Source organism: Lissotriton helveticus, chromosome 4_1 (genome assembly GCF_964261635.1).
Source record: "Lissotriton helveticus chromosome 4_1, aLisHel1.1, whole genome shotgun sequence".
NCBI classification, from domain to species: Eukaryota; Metazoa; Chordata; class Amphibia; order Caudata; family Salamandridae; genus Lissotriton; species Lissotriton helveticus.
Window position 1 is genome coordinate 1,493,790,881 of NC_136063.1, and position 18,629 is coordinate 1,493,809,509.

Consider the following 18,629-nt stretch of genomic DNA (forward strand, 5'->3'; position numbering starts at 1 on the left):
GGGATCTAGGATGATTCTGAGTGATGTCCCTTCACCCAGATGGGAGACTGGCAGGCCGTAGCCTCCAGACCTGGTCCTAGGCTGAAGAATTGCAGAGTTACTTCTCCTTGCTCAGCAAGACTGGCTGCTTGACAGTGGACAATTTCGGGGGGCCTCAAACTCCCCTTATAGTCTATTTCCAGACACCAAATGTTATTTAGAGTCAGAGTCTTTGAAGTTTATATTATGGGTCTGTTTCCTTTTGACATGCGCTCTTTCCTGCTCTTCTTCCAAAAAAGCAGTCTGTCGAAGCAGGAGTGACTCCAAATCTGATTGACCCACAAAACTGGCCATGGGAGTTACCAGAGGTTCACAACTATTTGTCAGCCACAGTGATACGTGCATCAAAAGGTTACCCCAAGGCCTCCAACTCTCCTCTTTATGATTCCCTTATGTCCTTCCTGATATGTGCCCAAGTCCCCTTCCAGTGACCTCTCTCTGAATCAAACAGCACCCTTGGAAGTGTGAGGAGCCTGGCTCTCCTTCCTCCGGTGTGTGTCTCCACCCAGCTCATAGAAATGCAGCAATCAACAGATCTGTCTGGAGGAATTCCTCTACCTCATCATGCTCCTCCAGTCAGTCCTGGGTCTCCCAGAATCATCCATGTAGTTTACCCTTTCCAGTCACACACACCTAGCACATGCAAATAAAACACATGCACTGCACTACATCTCTCATATATTGTACTATTCACAGGCACACATACGCCCAGCTGATGTATATAACACACATGCCCTGCAGAGCACTGCATCTCCCAAGTATTGCACCATTCACAGGCACACACACACCCTACACATGCATATAACACAAATGCACTGCACAGCACTGCAGACTGACCTGATGTAGGCAACGGGTGAGTTATGCACGCAGCAGTGGAACTTTACTTTAATACACCAGTAGGCATCACTCCAGTGACTCAGCTAAAAAGGCCTGTTTACTTCCAACTGATCACTACACGGTATGCTGCCACCACCGCACTTGTGCTGCTTGATACCTGGTAAAGGTAGTAGCCTTTCACCAAAATGAATGTAAGCACTTTGGAAGCCCCCCCTCGGTCCATTAAGACCGCAAACCATGAGACCGGCCAAAGTCATGGTGCATACACATGATCCATGTTCGCCCATGACAACAAAAATCAGCATCAGTGATCAAGGCATTGTTGCAGTTGGGGCATTAAGTGCAGGGGTACAAGTCTGTCATCATGCAAAGGACTTCTCTGTCCCAACCCTGGCTGACTAAAATAGATAAAATAATGGATGGAGATAAATATAGGGGGTTAAATGAGAGCTCAGAACTCTGGACCTTTGCATTTCAATGATTAATGAGACAAAGGTCTCAATTATGAGTGCCCTGGAGTACACCCATTACAACGTCAATACCCAGGGGCTCAGAATGAAACAGGAGAGAACATTTCAAACTTTAAGAGAGTAGCACTAAAAATGAAGTGCTTTCCACACTAAAACCAATTTCACAGGCTTTACCATTCCTTTTTTCTCAAGTAAATTTCAGTTTGACCAGCTAAACTTTATGAGAGGGTGTGGATTTTAATTAGTGGATGCAGTAAATCCAAACCATCCTTTCAAAGAGGTGTTCATGCAGGGTAAATAATTACCAAGGCACCCATAGTCGAGGCCATATCAGCATAGTCAATTTCATAAATGATTTACAAAAAGTAAATTTAAACCCATGAAAGTACTCGAATGTACGGTCCTGTGACAAATACTATAAATATTTGAATCATTGAATATCAAAGTGGACAAAAATGTCAACATTTGTGTCACACAATGAGCTTCACGCTTAAAGTAGTCCTCCCCAAGCACATTCAAATTTGGCAGTCAGTGCTGGACATTCATTTATCTACAAAAGTTTACTACTTTTGGTACCCTCTCTATGGAAGTGTATGACTTGAAACTTTAGTTTCTGTGGTCAAATAAGCATTACTCACATGTAGACGGATGTCTCAGACAAACTTTGCTGGTTCCTCTCGTGAGGAGAAGCATGCACCAAATTCCAACAGATGAGTTGCGTGCTGGTTAGTAGGCTACCAAATGCATTTCATTTTAACTTCTACTTACTTGTACCCTCATCCATGGCAGCAACAATCAATTGCAATGAATGATAGGCTTATATGTATGGTGTGAAAGATCTTGCTGGCGGGTGTATGTCTCACCCTCGGCATGGGTGAAAATTGACCCAAGTTCTGTGTTTTGTGTGAGAACTCATACTCCCAGTAAAGATAATATATTGGTAATTTACGTAATGCTCACCATCCTATTTAAAGTGGCTCTAACAATAATTTAAATTTTTACTCTATTCTGAAAATGTGCTTGCAGATCTAAAAGAAAGAGGGGACTAGGCCTGGAAACTACAAACACTATGAAACAACAACTTATATGTCTGTTATTTCATTGTCTTCTCACTCTCCAGCCTGCACAAAAACTATGTGTCTATTAATTGAAGATTTGTTCACGGTTCCATTGCTAACTCTATCCCACCTTGCATGATGGTGTGGTTGTTACACTCTTACAATGATGTTATATTCACTGTTTACGACGGAGTGGTTGTTACGCGTTATGTCTCTATCACAGCTTATCATGTCATGCCATACAAGGTTTTCCGTGTCTGAACTCTAAAACGTGTAATATACAAACTATTTGTACGGTGCTACAACTCCCAGGACGCATGGACCGCACTATACACATTTGTAATAAAAACGCAATAACTTTCACCTTGGTGACATCAGGATAGTCAGCTGCTGAATCAGAATCGGTCAACACTGCTAAACTGCGGCTGCCTGAGGCCACCGCAGGAGGCCACTCAAAAGGGCGGCCCTCTAGTGCCATCGGGCATTCCACACCCCCCTTTCCTCCCAAAGGGGCAGGAACTCTCGGAGTGTCCCCTCCTGGGCGCGGGCAGTGCCGCGTCATGTCCGGTGCGCTAGGCAGGGTGAGGGCTATATATCCCCCCCTCACCACGCTGACGACCTCGCTACCAGATACTGCAGTGGATCACCTTGCTGAGATATTTAACGCCTGCATGCAGCACCAGTATTTCCCAAACACCTGGAAAGAAGCAAGAGTCGTCGTATTCCCCAAGGCTGGGAAACCACTGCGAGATCCTGCAAACTACCGCCCCATAAGTCTGCTATCTGGCCTATCAAAACTCTTTGAAAAAGTTATCCGCACCCGTCTCGTGGACTTTGCGACAAGCAACAACCTCCTTGCTAAAGAACAGTTTGGGTTCCGGAAAGATCACTCAACCAATCACCAACTCCTCAGATTTGTGGACATCATCAGCCATGGTTTCAACATCAACAAGTCTACCGGAGTAGTCTTTCTGGATGTAGCCAAAGCATTTGACCGAGTATGGCACGAGGGACTGCTTCAAGCTCCAGTTTCCCAGCTACCTGGTCAAGCTACTGTCCAGCTACCTGACAAAACGGACCTTTCACGTGGCAGTGCGATAAGAATGCTCATCGCCACGCCCAATTCTTGCTGGAGTGCCTCAGGAATCAATCCTAGGACCATTCCTCTTCAACATATTCACAAACGACATCCCCACGGACCTAAAGAAGACTGATCTTGCCCTTTACGCAGATGATGTTGCAGTCATCTCTCAATCCTTCAGCGACAAAGAAGTGGCTAAGAACCTGGAGACATCGCTCTGCAGACTCTCCGAATGGTACAGCGACTGGCAGATCACCTTGAACACAGGCAAAACCACTGCAACATTATTTACCAGGAAGCAGAAGAGGAAACACCCACAGAGCCTCCTCAATGGGGACGAGGTCAAATGGGAAAACAGCAGCTCCTACCTGGGGGTGACTCTGGACTCTAAACTCAGCTGGAGAAACCACATAGAGAAGACCTGCCAGAAAGCAGCATCCAAACTGGCTGCATTATACCCACTCCTGAAGACTAAGTCAATGCCCATGCAGAGCAAGGTGCGGGTAGTCACTGCAATAATTCGACCAACTATGACATACGCTTCACCAGTTTGGAGTGGCTGCCGCCCGCAGCTTCGGGAAGACCTACAGAGACTACAGAACAAGGCCTTACGGATTGCAGCAGGTGCACCTATGTTCACACGAACAGCAGACCTCCACAGAGACTTGGGCATTGAGATGCTGGACGATCATCTCCTCAAACTCAACAGGAAATTCTACAATGGACTGGAACAAAAAGAAAACCCACTGATCAGGAAACTTGCAGATATCTCTACAAACCCATTTGACCGCTACCCGCGTCCCATTGAAGCGCTAACCTTGCGAAACTGAACCAGCAACGCAGTATCCAAAAAAAAACTCATCACTGCCTGAAGGCAAACGCCGGCAGATACGCATAACTCACCGCTGCCCCGATGGCATAATAGCCTCGGCAAGCAACTACAACCCGCTCACTGCCTGATGGCATAATCGCCGTGGCAGGCACCCAAACCTCAACGCTAACAGAAGGTTCTAGATGGAAAAAGACGAGACTCTCTGAGGAAACATGCTGACATATCTGCAAACTCTTCTGACCGCTACCAGCGGCCCATCACTGAGCTGACCATGTGATACAACCTCAACTGTGACAAAGCGTCACACACCAATAAGACAACCTAAACAGCGACTACAAAATTCTAAATGAATATGGAGTAATGAGGCTACTGCCATGGTATGCAAAAACTCATCACTGTCAGAAGGTATCTGACAGGAGAAGACATGACTCAGACTGACGACCTCTTTGTCATCGCACCGGACACGCGCGGCCACTGACTCGCGGGACACGCCAAGCCGTCTCGATGGTTGTCTCGCATCGTGGGGCTTGACTTAGCCACATCGGGAGTCGGGTTTCCTTGGTCGCCGTGGTCTGTGTTTAACCAGCGTTTTGCGAAGGTGCGTGACATGAGTGTGAGGTTCGGGCAGAGCAATCCCCCTGGTCGGGCAGCCAGTTTTCTCGAGCCCGTGTGGGAAGGCATTTTAGATGCCTTGGGTATGCAAGCATGTGTGGGGCAGTCGCAGTCACCTGGTCCGGTGTCCCAGTAATTGATGGCCGCCCTTGTCGGCATTGTGGCTGTGTCCTTAGTTTCCTCTGGACACGTTGTGCCTTTGGGTACTAATCAAATGCTGGGGCGTGTAGCGGCGCGCAGATGTGCATCCGGTTTTGTTGGTAGGCGCATTGTTAGAAGGGACACAGGTGTGCTGGCTGTGGGGGTCATTGCAGCCTGGAACGGGCGTTAGTGCCACATGGAAGCAGCGAGGTGCTTACATGCATTTTGTTGGAAGAGAGGACAATTTGGGGGCCCGTCTTCGTGCATGATCGTGGGAGAAGGGGGTATGTTTTTCTCCCCCCTCTCCTCTTGCATCTTTTACCTCTCATGAGGTAATCTCCCATCCTGATCCGGGCTTTGGAGATTGTAGCGAGTAGTTTGGAGCTCCCCCCTTCACCAACCAGTCAATTACTTAGGGCTTTTCATGTAGGGGAGAGGACGATGTTCCCCTTGGTGGACTCCCTCCACCCGGCGGAGCATGTGCTACGGTTGGGGGGCGGGGGCACAAACGCTCCGCAGTCGCTGTGAGAGCCTGGGCCCTTTGGGCAGTTTGAGTTCTCACCGGCGCTCCCTTGGGGCGGGTGCCCCTGCCCACAGGCATGTATATCTGAGCCCACCGTTGCCCTTACCTCTTTTGTCAAAGTGCCATGGTAGGACAATGGTCAAGTGCGGCCACGGGTCACAGTCCTGTGCGGTTTACGAGGTTACGAGCCCAGCATGGAAGGCCCGCGGCATGGCTTAAGGGCCCACGTTCTAGTTTTGTAGGGCATTTGTTGGGTCCATAGTTAGTTCTCTGCAGTGGCTTGCAGGGTTGGCGGTCGAAGGAGCCAAGCCAGCTGCTCGGGCATCTTTTGCGGCAGAGCTATGAAGTGCGTTCCCAGAGGGGAACTGTAAGCAGCATGGGGGGGGGGGGTGGCCCACATCCCCGTCTGTGCTCGAATCCCCATTGATGTCACGATTTTGCAGTGTCTGGGGAGGAGCATAGCACGCCGCTGTTAGTAGCTTTGAGTTTATAGCTTCTCCACAGCTCCCTGGGGTGCCTTGAACCCTGCCTCCATTGATCGCATTCCCAGTTTCAACTGGGTTATACATTTACCGCAAGTGTACAGTTTAACCGTGGAGTTGGTTGTTTAGGTCGGTCCTGTGGCACGTCTGCCGCCGAGGTGGGTCGATTTGTGGCCGTGGTCCCAACAGGGTGTCAATAGATGCGGGGCGTTACAGTACATTGTTCTACTTAGTGTTGAATTTTATTGGCAGTAATATTTGTTGGTATGTGGTGCCAAGGGCATCTTGCTGCCAAGCTCTGAACATGAACATTTGATTCTCATAAAATGTGCAGGGTGCCATGGCGGATGTCATCTGCTGTTTTGTGCAGCACAGCAAGAATTTTCAGGTGATGCAAGAGGTTTTTTAATCTGCCTGAGGCCGGTTAGCTCCGTTAGTTGGAGCATGGTGCAGATTAAACCTAGGTCAAGGGTTTGATCCCTGTACAGGCCAATGTGTACGTTGCGGAGCATTTAGGCAGGCCGTGGTAATTTATTGGGTCCGTCGATTACAGCTCTTCTGAGACAGTACCTTTCATAAGGGGTGTTACTTGACACCATTTAATGTGCAGCAATATTTGGGCAATTCAAATTGGTTTATCTTTCATAACAAATATGCATAAATAGCGTAGGCCCCAACCTGTTCCCCTCCATTCCTAACTGCCCAGGGGGAGGAGTGTGGCGTGTGATAGCGAGCGGGGCATGATTTATCGGATCTCTGCTGATGAGGATGTGTGCAGGATTGTTGCCAGCTGCTCATGGAAGAGGTGTGATGCGTTGTTTGCTGTGCTGCGTCGCATCATGCTCTGAGGCGAGCTCAGGCCTGTTAGGCAGGTGATTTTTTTCCTGGTGCTAGTGAACTGAATAAATGCATAGTGGTGGTCTTCAGCCGTGCAGGGGGGTGGGGCCTTCAGCCACACAGGGGGGTGGGGCCCTTCACCGGTTGTGGGGCGCCCATGCTGGTGTTAGGTAAGTGCGGTTGGCCCTGTGTCTCACATTGCTGGCTGCGGATGCTCAGGGCTGCCCCAATGTGCCCACGCATTTGGGGGGGGGGCTTGGAGGGTCAGCTAGTCTGCCCGTGGCCCGCTTGCTGGTTTGGCATTGATGGCTACCGCGGTGCTCAAGGCTAGGAGAGCCCCCCCCCCCGTCCCACAAACGCCAGGCAGAGAGCCGGAGTGGTCTGACATGGGTGACAAGGCTCCACTACCTGCTCCATGATGAGCGCGATGGGGTCTCTCTGGTGAGCGGGTGTCTTGCCCTGAGTCTGTGCTTGCCTCCCTACACATCCAGGGTCCTTCGGGCGGCGCTACCTAGGGTGCCGGGGCACTGGGCTGTTGTGGCTTTTTTACCCAAGCCTGTCGCGGTCCTCCCCCCCCCAGTCCAATTGGGGCCTATGGCCTGCCAGAGGTGAAAGATGGGGGAGACGGCTGGTCATCGGTGTTGTTGAGGTCTTGTGCTTTACGAAACGATCAGTTCTCGGGCACTGGGTCAGTGTGGTGGGGATCCCTCCAGCGAATCGCAACCATCCTCAAGGGCACCCCATCCTGCTGGTCTGGCCAGGTCAACTCATGACCATCTCAGGTGTAAACCAGGGCTGGTACGGTGGGACAGGGGGGTCAACAGCGCGAAGGTTTTGCCTAGCAAGGAGATGCAAGCCGGGCATTCTAACGTGGCTCTCTTGTGATAGATGAGATTTTGGGCTGCCAACTTGACAGAAGGAAGGAGGCCGGGTCTTCCGAGGGCCATCCTTCATGAATGATTGAGTTGTGTGCGAGTCTACTGAGGGTTTTCCCCCAAGGGCGTTTGTTGGCGGGATATCGGCAAGCCTGTCCAAAGATTCGGGCGTGTTAAGTTGAACAGAGAACCAACACGTAGAGCCTAAAACGCACGGTTGATTTAGTAGTTAGGAGGACACCTATACCTAATGGAAAACAAATAACCTTCATTTGTCTCTTAAAGTCAGAAAGGTTTTAAGGCATGGGAAATAAGGGTGCTGGACACAGGCCCTAGCCTTTCTGGGGCCCACCTGATGGAGCATGCTCTGAGATGCAGAGTCCTGCCCGGATGTACGCATTGTATTATATGCATATGTATAAGTTACGCAGGTAACCAACAACCATTGACTATGTCAATAGCTCCAGCTTGCCGTAAGGGTAATGTTATGGGCGAGTGTAGCAATGGGCCATTAATGCTAAATTAAACGCGGTGAAGAAGGTAGTTTTATAGACCGTTTTCCCAGTGATGCATCTCCAATAGTGACCTCGAGAGTGATTGAGCAGGAGCTTGCACAGCCTTAGCATTTTGAAACTGAAGCAGGGTCAATGCCTAAACCACTCAAATTGTTGGGGTCGTCCCGGAGCGCTTTGTTGCTTTCTGCTCCACAGGAAGTAATACCTAGGCAAGGTTCTCGCTTTGGTGGGCTACATGGTAATGTGGTGTAAGTCAGCGTTACATTTACTCCTGTATGTGACTTTGGGAATATACGTCCATTCCCTCCCCCAACCACCAACACGCACCCAATAAACTGTGTGGGAAGGGAACTTGGCAATAAAATATGGATTCCGCGTGCAATATTCGTCCAGGTTCTCAGGAGAGTCGTCTAGTGGGAACAGGGCTTGGCATGCACCAACGGTGAGTTTGCTTCAGGAGGAGGGCCCTCGGCATTGGACGGGGATTTGTAAGGTGTAGACCTGTTCTATGTATTCCGTTGGGACCACAACCTGTTGTATTTAGGTGGAGGGGCCTGTGGGTATCCTTGCTTATTTACCTTGGCTTGCACAGTATAAGCCATACCCTTATCCTTAATTACGGTTGAGAGATCACTTTGCGGTTACTTCCACTGAGGGGCTTTTGATGTTTAGTTAACGTGTCACAGCAAATATTGATGGTCGGCTGGGGAAGCTAAGGCGTGCGTGTTGTTGCCTGGCGCACGTTGAGTATTAATGCCTTCTCTGTTGGCAATGCGCAGCCTTCTCCAGGAGGCGTGGTGGATATGTCGCTTTAAACACAGCATTTTGAAGGTTGAGGTCAGGACTGCATACTCGTGATCAACAGCAAATGCAATAGTTTAATCAGCTGCCCTTGGTAGAAACTTATTGGGGAGCCCTGTTTAGAGCAGCTTTGAAGTTGATACAGTCCAGTTCTTGCAAGCCCACTTTAGCGAAAGTTACTGTCAGTGCACGGACTCCCTCTTCCAATTGCTAAATGTGTTTTCTTCCACAAGCAAGTTCTAAGTGTGTTTTCCAAAGTGTAACACAGCAACAGCTCACTAATAATAAAATTAATAGGTGAGCTGAGCGTTGTGGGTAGGTAGTGCGACTGTTGGTGTTTTATTTTGCTCTCACAGTTTGAGAAGAATAAAAAGAAACTTGTACTTGGTGGCGCCAGTTTTATAGGGAATATGTACCACCAGCCAAAGTCACATAACTGCAGATTATGGGAAGGCAGGTAAAGACAGCATCTCATTTGAGGTTCCCCCTTAGCAAGAGCCTTTGCACCGGGTTGAGCTGTTACGGTGATAAGCCTCCCTTTCAAGTTATTTGGCTTTCTGGTAATGAGATCGAGCATAGCCAAGGTCACATGGCTGCAGAATTAGGAAAAGGCAGGTAAAGAAAGCACCTTATTTGCGGTCCCCCTTATGGCAAGAGCCTTTGTATGGCGTGGATCTGTTCCAGTGATATGTCTGTTTAATAGCCGCTTGGCATTCTTGATGCTTAGCGATTGTCAGATAGAAGGGACAGGTTGTATAGTACCTAATGCGTCTCTACAATGCCCCGTTAAACGGCTCTAATGGTTTTGTGCGGCTTCAGCTGATTTTACACATATTTTACCTGTTCACAGGGGTGTATGGTTGATTGCAGTTGAGGGATGGTGTGGATTAGTGTAATGTCCCATTTTGCAATATTCAACACATAAGTGACAGTCCTCCCATTTCAGAAGGGCAGCATTTTCAATATGCTATGCAGAGAAGCCTGAATTGTGGCTTCAGTCATCTTATACAGCTAACCAGCATTATTAAAGCCAATGGTACTGGCGGGTTGTAGGTGTAAGGTGGTCCTGTAGGATACATCTGGAGGCAATGACGGAAGCCGCTAAATCCCAGCCGGGTGCACACTAAGACCAGCACTAAATGCCAGCGGACGAGTCAGCCATGCCAAATTGCACTGACCGTGCAACCATGAGGTTGCCTGTTGGGCACTCTGCCACAGGAGGACCTAGACAGGGATAGCACAGGCTGGTGGGAGACAACCTTGCCCATATAGAGTGGTTTCACCGGGTGGGTGTGCCCACCACCGACGATGATGGCTTAAGAAGCGAGGAATGCTTGGTCCTCTCGCACTGGCAGGCGAATTCTGGGTGGGCTTAGCTTGGCAGGCCACCCTGCAGTGGTTCACTGACTCTGGCAGTCTGTACGGGGTTCATCCAGGAAGGGGGCACAGTAGGACTTAGTCTCACCCTAGAATGATATGCACATACTGGCAAACGGTGCGTTAGGGTTGGTAGCACTCAGAACTGGGGGTGTCGCATGGAGCACACGCACTTGCCTGGGACAATGGTGCAGAATAATTTTGTTTACCCTAGGAAACTGTGATCTGATGCCAGGCCTGTCTGCCTTTGCTATTGGTCACCAGCCCAACGGTGTGGAAAGTATAATTAGCAGCTGACTATTGCACAGGAGGATGGAGGGTGATTCAGGGGACACAGGTGGAGTGTCGGCAACGCTAGACTGGGTAGGAAGTTTCGCATCACCATCCAGAAGGGTGCCCTGTGGCATGAACCAGTAAATAGGTTAATCCATGGGTGCCTTTGGCCTTGCAGTTTATATCTTTTCAAAGGGAAGAGATAAGTTAGGTACCTATCGCTTACAACATAGCACATTAAGGCAAGCGGTGTTGTATGGTGATGAAGCAAATGGGTAACAGATACCGTCTATTCAGCGATAGAGGGCCCCGGGGGCACGCGTGCTTCACAAAAACGCAGTGCTGCGACCGGATAAGTGCCAAGTGGCAAAAACCAGTAAATAGGTAAGAGGTAGCTCTATGGCCTTACAGCTAAGGGAAGCCACCCTCAAGTTTGAGGTATGCCCAGGTGGGAATTGGGTGCTTTTCTGTGGCTTACTGTGGCACGCCAAGCGGACTGTCCAAGGTCACCCTGTGTTGCACGCCCAAGAAATGGGGAAGCAAGGTGTCAAGCACGAAAGACTATGTAATCGAGCACGTGGCTTGTCCAGTGTGCTACAAGAAGTCAAATTCAGCAGGGCAGGTTATATTCCACCCCCGGGGCTGCTCAGTGTGTGCAGGTGAAGCCCCCCGACCCCCTATTCGTGAATATGCTAGGGAGGGGGTAAGCAGGACTTAGTTCTTAAAGGTAGGCACCATATGGCAGGGGCTCAGCATAGTTCAGACATTCTGCGAGTCGGTAGGCCCGGGGGGATCCACTACAGAAAAAGCTGAATTGTCGATCCCTTGCTCTTGGTCACATACTTATAGTTATCGACAACCAGGTGCGGCATGATTTAAGAAGAAGAATGACTGTGCAAATGCAAAAGTATATTCCTTTTCACCCTAACAGCCTAAGTGGGCAGGCGGGTGTGGGAGCGGTCAGCTACCAAGAGGTGGGGCACAGGGGTGCAAGACACACGGTGCAGCCTGGTGCGACCAGCAAATTCAGGGGGCCATGTGAACCATAGTTCCTGAATCCGCCCCGCCCGAGTGGCACGGGGCAGAGTCTTGTAAAGCGATGGAACCTTCCGACGGGAGAATCAGTTCTTGGCACAAGTTCACTTGCCAGAAAGGCCTCAGTCAGGAGACTCAGGCGGTCTAACGTCAAGGGTCACTGGGATTTAGATTGGGTCTCCTGCCCAATTTTGGCAGGGGGCCTGTATATGAGAAGTTGCAGGGGAGAACGGAGCTGTTTTGGAGGGGGGCCCCGTCGGTGACGGTGGCCACCGCCAGAGCTATGGCGGAGTTACAGGGCGATCTGGAAGCAAATGGGTACAGAAGGGTACCTCTGCACAGCACATAGGGGTGCCAGAGCCCAGGAGCCTCATGGGAGGTTCCTGGAAACCGTGTCAGCGCCCCGTTTGTCCTTCGGGCGGTTGTGGGCCTGAACAAGTGGGGGATTGCCTTGCTACGCCCCGCCCTGAAAGGGGCGTGAGTAATAAGTGTCACGTGATCTCGGAGGAGGATCACCAGAAGGGGCAGCACAGATGGGGTTCGCCCCAGTGCTGCTTGGCTCATCAGGCGGGCAGGTGGTGAGTATGCTGCCTGCCCTTGGATCGCCCGTAAGATAACCCACCAAATTACATAACGTTGTATGCAATAAACCTGCAGCAGTTTTTCCCAATAACATATTTGTGTTGTGTGTATTTATCTGCATGCATGCCAGGGGCCTGGGGGTGGGGAGCGCTGTCGCCATGAGGGTACTATGCGGCTGCCCGAGGCCACCGCAGGAGGCCACTCAAGAGGGCAGCCCTCTAGTGCTATTGGGCATTCCACACCCCCCTTTCCTCCCAAAGGGGCAGGGACTCTCGGGGAGTCCCCTCCTGGGTGCGGGCAGTGCCGCGTTATGTCCGCTGCGCTAGGCGGGGTGAGGGGTATATATCCCCCCTCCCTCACCACGCTGACGACCTCTTTGTCGTCGCACCGGACCCTCATGGGACACGCCGTCTCCCACCCTACCGCTTACCCAGCGTGGTCGATGGTAGGAAGCATGGTGAGAATGTTGTAATCTTTTACTTTTTTCGTTGCAGGCAGAGTTACAGGGCGATCTGGAAGCAAATGGGTACAGAAAAGTACCTCTGCACGGCACATAGGGGTGCCAGAGCCCAGGAGCCTCATGGGAGGTTCCTGAAAACCGTGTTGGCGCCCCGTTTGTCCTTCGGAAGGTTGTGGGCCTGAACAACCGGGGGCTTGCCTTGCTAAGCTCCGCCCTGAAAGGGGCGTGAGTAATAAGTGTCACGTGATCTCGGAGGAGGATCACCAGAAGGGGCAGCACAGATGGGGTTTGCCCCAGTGCTGCTTGGCTCATCAGGCAGGCAGGTGGTGAGTATGCTGCCTGCCCTTGGATCGCCCGTAAAATAACCCACCATATTACATAACGCTGTCTGTAATAAACCTGCAGCAGTTTTTCCCAATAACAAATTTGTGTTGTGTGTATTTATTTGCATGCATGCCATGGTCCTGGGGGTGGGTAGCGCTGTCGCCATGAGGGTACTAAACCGGTAACTTCCAGCTTGTACCCAGTTCTCTGCAGTGGAGCATCGTCCCACTACCCTGCTCTATCATGACGTACCAACTGATCACGTTGGGTCTTGCCTTCATATATTGCTAGGCGCATATCCAGTCTCCCACTGCTGTTGAAATGGCAGACGCAAGCTGTACAGAATCACCTTTGCTTCAGATTGGTACTGTGCATTTATGTGCCAACATTAACGGTGATAGCGAATAGAAATTAAAAGAAAGTTTAATATAATCCCTGTACGAATGTGGTCGTTGTTGTCCTACGTATGTACAGTTTTACGACACACTCACACCCCTGCCCCCCACCACACACACACAAACACCTGGAAGGTAGAGTGTGACACAAACCTCCGTGTCCTGAGGATGGTGCAGATGCTTTGGAAGGGACGCCGGGTGTCAGCAGCGGCCTGCAGCTGTTCTTGCACCAGGACGATTTTAAGGGATTCCAAGACAGGTCTGGCTTCTGCATCCAAACCCCGGGCACTAAACGGACTACGCCCCACCTCATTGCTGCCTGGCACAACACTGTACACCTGTGGATGCAGGGTGATAATGAGGTGCGAATTCTCCAGCATTCCTGTGAAGCACTGACACTTATATACGTCACACAGCCCAGTAGGGCAAAAAAGAAAATTTAAACGTATATCTTTTTAAATACATGTTAAATTGTTCAGATCATGCTCAAAAGTAAGTCACGCTATGACATTAGTTGTAGTAAGTTGTTGAAAAGAAAGTTTTATCATGCATGACTTTTGTCCGTTTTTCACTACAATCAGCGTGACTTGTTTGCCGGGCTGCAGTAAACAGCAGCTGAGATTCTTTTCTGGAGAAAATGCCCCTTTCGTCCAGTGTGTCTTCCCAAAATAAATCCGGACAAAACAATGACACAGGGAATGTGGTTTGACCTGATCAAAATGGAACATTTCAAAACGTTAATCTTCATATAGCGTACTGTGTGAGCCCACACTCATAATACAGGCATTATGAGAGACGAGAACAAAATGCAAGTTTGCTAAATATTCCCAGACACAACACAGAAACATATACGCCGACATTTGTAAACAGGAGACGGGGAGGGGGAGCAATTTATTTTTCTGTTGACCTCCAGTTAGGTGGGAGCAATTTTAGTTCACCGACCGCCAAAAAAAACAGTTTTAGGCTTAAAAACTGAGATTCTCCCACCTAAATCAGATATATGGATTGACAAGTAACCTGAGGCGCAGTGCTGATTTCACTACGCTCTGCACACTACTTTAAAATATGTATATAAATAGAGCAATACCGCAGTTATTCACAGCATGCCGTCATGCGAAGACTTACCCCCGGAAGTAACGCTCACACAGACGAATCGCTAGCACTCAGCACAGAGCTACAGCAGACCCACCCACCCACCTCAGGAGAGGCAGAGCTCGGCTTTAGCAGGCAGAAGCAGCTGCGCTCCGAGCAGAGCTCCTGCTAGAAACGTACTTATCGCGCTGCTTAGGAGACGCTGAACAAGGGTGTAATAAAGTATTTAACTGTTCAGTTTGTTTATCCTGGCGTTACCTCGGGCTATTTGCGCTGACAGCCTCAACATTTTAATGAAATGTAAAGCAAGGGAGAGAAAATGGAGAGCTCGCATGCTAAAACGAAAAGATTAGTTTAAGGAAATTGAACTAAATTGACACGAGGAAAAGAGAATAATAAGCATTTGCAATGCAACAGGTCTCGCATTAGTGAAGTTTGAGCTATTGACGTGAACAATGAAAAAGTACTAGTGCACATTAAATGACACACTATATGCTATTCCTGCAAATATGCACTACCGAACACATTAAATAAGACAAACCTGTAAAGAAGTATTTATGCTGCACATTAAGAAAGCGCAGTGCTAAGTTGGACAATGGATGCTTCTGGGGCTGAAGGCATATTGCATCTCGTTTGAGCTGTGCATATTTCCAATGAAGGTTGAAGAGTTTGTTGATTGCCATCACTGGCTGGGTGGTTCAGTGAGTGTCTGCTTTGCCAGGTGTTATTGGAAAGCAATCTGATTGGTAAATTAGCCGACTTTTGTTTTATTGTTCCAGAAGACCATAAAACTGTGCTGCATGACCACACCGTGTGATCCTGGGCACACTTTACAAATTCCACCCCCCATCTAGTGGCTAAACTGCACAGTGTAAAACCTGATAACTGGGCACAATTATGGCGTCCCTGTGTGATCTTGGGCATTTATCACATCTCTAAGTAAATACTTGAGCTCCGGATACACCTTGGACAAATACTACCATGCATTTGCCTTGCCCAACTGTTTGCGGGTATGTGCTTGATAAGAAACATGGCAGCAGAACAACTGCTGTGGCCACTGCCGCACAAAAAGCTCTGTCTCCAGAGTTGAGGCCAGGATTTTTCTCTCTTCTTATTTGATGGTGGTATTCGATCTGTTATTTGGCTTGTTTGCTGTACTGTGCACACAGTTATGCAACCCAATAGAGCCTAACAGAAGTAACAGTGCCTCGGTTTGTTAAATGCACGCCCCCCTATTAGTGGGCTAAGGGAGGAAACAGTAGTTTTCAAGCAACAAGAACAAGCTTTGGCATAGCCAATAGGTCTCGCCCTTGGGACCTTATAAGTGTTTAGTTATCCAGCACAATATCCTTGGTGCAACTGATGGAGCGAGGTGGTTAAACAAAATGTTGTGTACCCCTCTCGAAATTAATGTCCCATAATGTTAACACTTGCTAATAATGTATTGTGAATTAATCAACCATAGTATAAGATGCATACACTTTTTACACACTGGAATACAAATTTTGCCTGCATGTTGCAATAAAATTAACTAATATGTATTGTTATCGTGATGTGAATTAATGGACAGCTTAAAATTAAACAAGTATGGCTTAAATGTGCTTATTGGACACGTTTTAGTGCTAAGAGGTGGTCGGATATGTAAGTATAAAACGCATTTGTGTGGCTTACATGCTAGGTAACAACTAATAGGGAAACATTAGTATGGTGGGAGGTAAACAGAAGGGCTTTAGTTCTATATTTAACATAAATTTGTGTTTGTTTCTATGATAGTTCCGAGAAAGGCCTCTGAGGCCTACATTAGAAATGGCTGCCTGAGTAAACTGTGAGCAAGAGTTGAACAGCGCATGCGCGCCCAAAGCCTGCAAGTCAGAGGGAACTGCATGTGCTCGGAGAGGTTCAAGGCCGCATTGCCCCGGAACCTAGGATGGGTGCCAAGCATGGACGTTCGAAAGCTATGATCATGGGAAAATGTCTTAACGTTGCAAACTGTGGATATGACTAGGCCACGGACTGTTTAAAACAAAGAACCTTTATTTTTCTGCTGAATCATTGTGAGGATGATGCTGTAATGGTGAGAAGATGCTCATCCACCCCAAATTTGTCCAATCAGGACCTGAGTTGGTAAGGTTAGATACTTTTTAGATAGATTAGGATAGGAAATTAGTGTATAAAAACCCTTGATTTGTCTGGAAGTGGTCGCTCTATCGATTTCTACACGAAGTGCTGCCAGACTGGTGATCGATTCCTGGATGTAAGAATCTCTCCACTTGATTTTATTTGTTTGCTTTACAGGACTGAAGGATAAGATGAGGGTGTTAGTTAGGGATGTTAGGAAAGAATGAATTTGGAACTATCTGTTCTTTGCTAAACTTTTAACTGATTTCTAAAAGCGACTTTTCTGAGTTCTAATAAAAATGATAATTTTGAAATAAAGTTTAAGATTTCACTGAATAAACAATTTAATTAATACATAAATGTCAGACATAATAAAGTTTTGCTTTTAATAAAGTTGGGATAATGGAACTTTAAAAGCTGGTCTTGTGATTTTCCTACGCCTAATTTTCTTTCTAGCAGATCCATTGCCACTATGGTGGTGTGTCTGAATAATTAAATGTCTGAATTAAACCATGGTAAAGTGTAATAATCTGTAGGTGTAAATAATAACTGTTTTAAATAGGTTTTAGACGCTCCACCAAATGTTACAGCATTTCTCCGGTGTGATTCACCAGAGCCCTGAGGTGAAGTGTAAGTGAATAGAATAATCGTGCAGTGTTATGGGCCCCACTGACGAAAGGTTGTGTGTTTAAATATTTCGGGGAAATGGTGAGTGCAAATTAGAAATGATTTCTGGAGTCCCGCTGTAGCAGTATTTACTTGGTAGCAGAGTAGTAGTTGCTAAGGAAATTAGCTAGGGTTATGTATAAAGTACCATATAGAATTTGATGTACAGAATGATGACTAACATCTGTTGAGTTTGTATTACGTTATATGTAGTTCAGAAAAAGCTTCCAAGTGTTGTGTGAAGCTAGGGCCTCTGTCTGCAGGCAGAGGAAGTGTGGCAAGTAAAGTCGTACAGTGCATTAGTCTGTTTCAAAAGAGGAGTATCGTCGAATATTGCGGTGATATCGTTGAAAATCATTGTTTAGGGACCTTAGGTCTGAGAGGATAAATGTATAGTGAGGACAGTTTATGAAATTTCAGCCTTCAAGCACAGGGATCATTGCGTATCCTGATTAAAACTTACTGCTGGGAGAGTAATAGAACTTAACCCGAGCTTGATTGAAGGGTAAAGGGAGTGGCGTCTCTTTTTGCTAACGATAGAGGAATTCTGTGGTGGGTTAGATGGATGCGCTGCCTACTGGTGATACAGAGTTCATGCGTATATGAATAGGGTTTCTGTATGAACATGTGTAAATTAAATTGCAATACGCGTTCTGGTGAAACTCTGGGATTGTCTCTAAGGAGGTGAAAAAGATCTCTGTATGTGCTTTCCTGGAGAAACGAGTTTGTTATTGCCTGACAGAAGGGTAAAGTAGGGTAGTGCTACTTTATCGCCGAATCTAAAAATTCTGAGGGGTAAGCGTTGTCTAGTCTGGTTACAGAATACTTGTGTGATTGAGAAATCTATCACTTTATTAGCGAAACAGGCAAATGGTGTTGTTTTGTGTAAGTTACTAACTGATTTTGTAAAATATCTTGTAAATACGGCTTCTTGAAAAACCCTGTAAAGGAGATGTCAGTCGGCGCTGCAGGAGACGGAGCGCTGGTGACGTCAAAAGTGTCGCACTGGGATTGGTCCGCGTGACCAAGACAGAGTAGGAGCTGATTGGTTCATCACAAAAAGCAGCAAAAGCTATTGGTTAAGCATTATAGTGACATATCGCGTTCTAATTGGTACAATAGTGCGAACTGCGCTGTGATAGGTTGGTGATACGGAAACATCAATAGAATAGTACGCGATCTTTTGAAAGCAGGAAAGTTTACC

The 18,629-nt window shown here is 48.0% G+C and overlaps 1 protein-coding gene across 3 annotated transcripts in view; it reads right to left on the reverse strand.

Moving 5' to 3' along the window:
• The window catches only part of LOC144827567 (enoyl-CoA hydratase EchA19-like), a 326,574-nt gene extending 311,725 nt beyond the window's left edge, over nucleotides 1–14,849 (reverse strand). The window contains exons 1-2 of one of the 3 annotated variants that reach the window (XM_078685825.1): nucleotides 14,675–14,849; nucleotides 13,703–13,887 (exon numbers count right to left, since the gene is read on the reverse strand). In XM_078685825.1, coding sequence (XP_078541951.1) covers nucleotides 13,703–13,862 — 160 coding nt within the window. In that variant the 5' untranslated portion in view covers nucleotides 13,863–13,887; nucleotides 14,675–14,849. Of the gene's footprint in view, nucleotides 1–13,702; nucleotides 13,888–14,636 lie in introns of all 3 variants that reach the window. The other 2 variants (XM_078685824.1, XM_078685826.1) reach the window with 2 other exon arrangements.
• Between the last annotated feature and the right edge of the window lie 3,780 nt (nucleotides 14,850–18,629).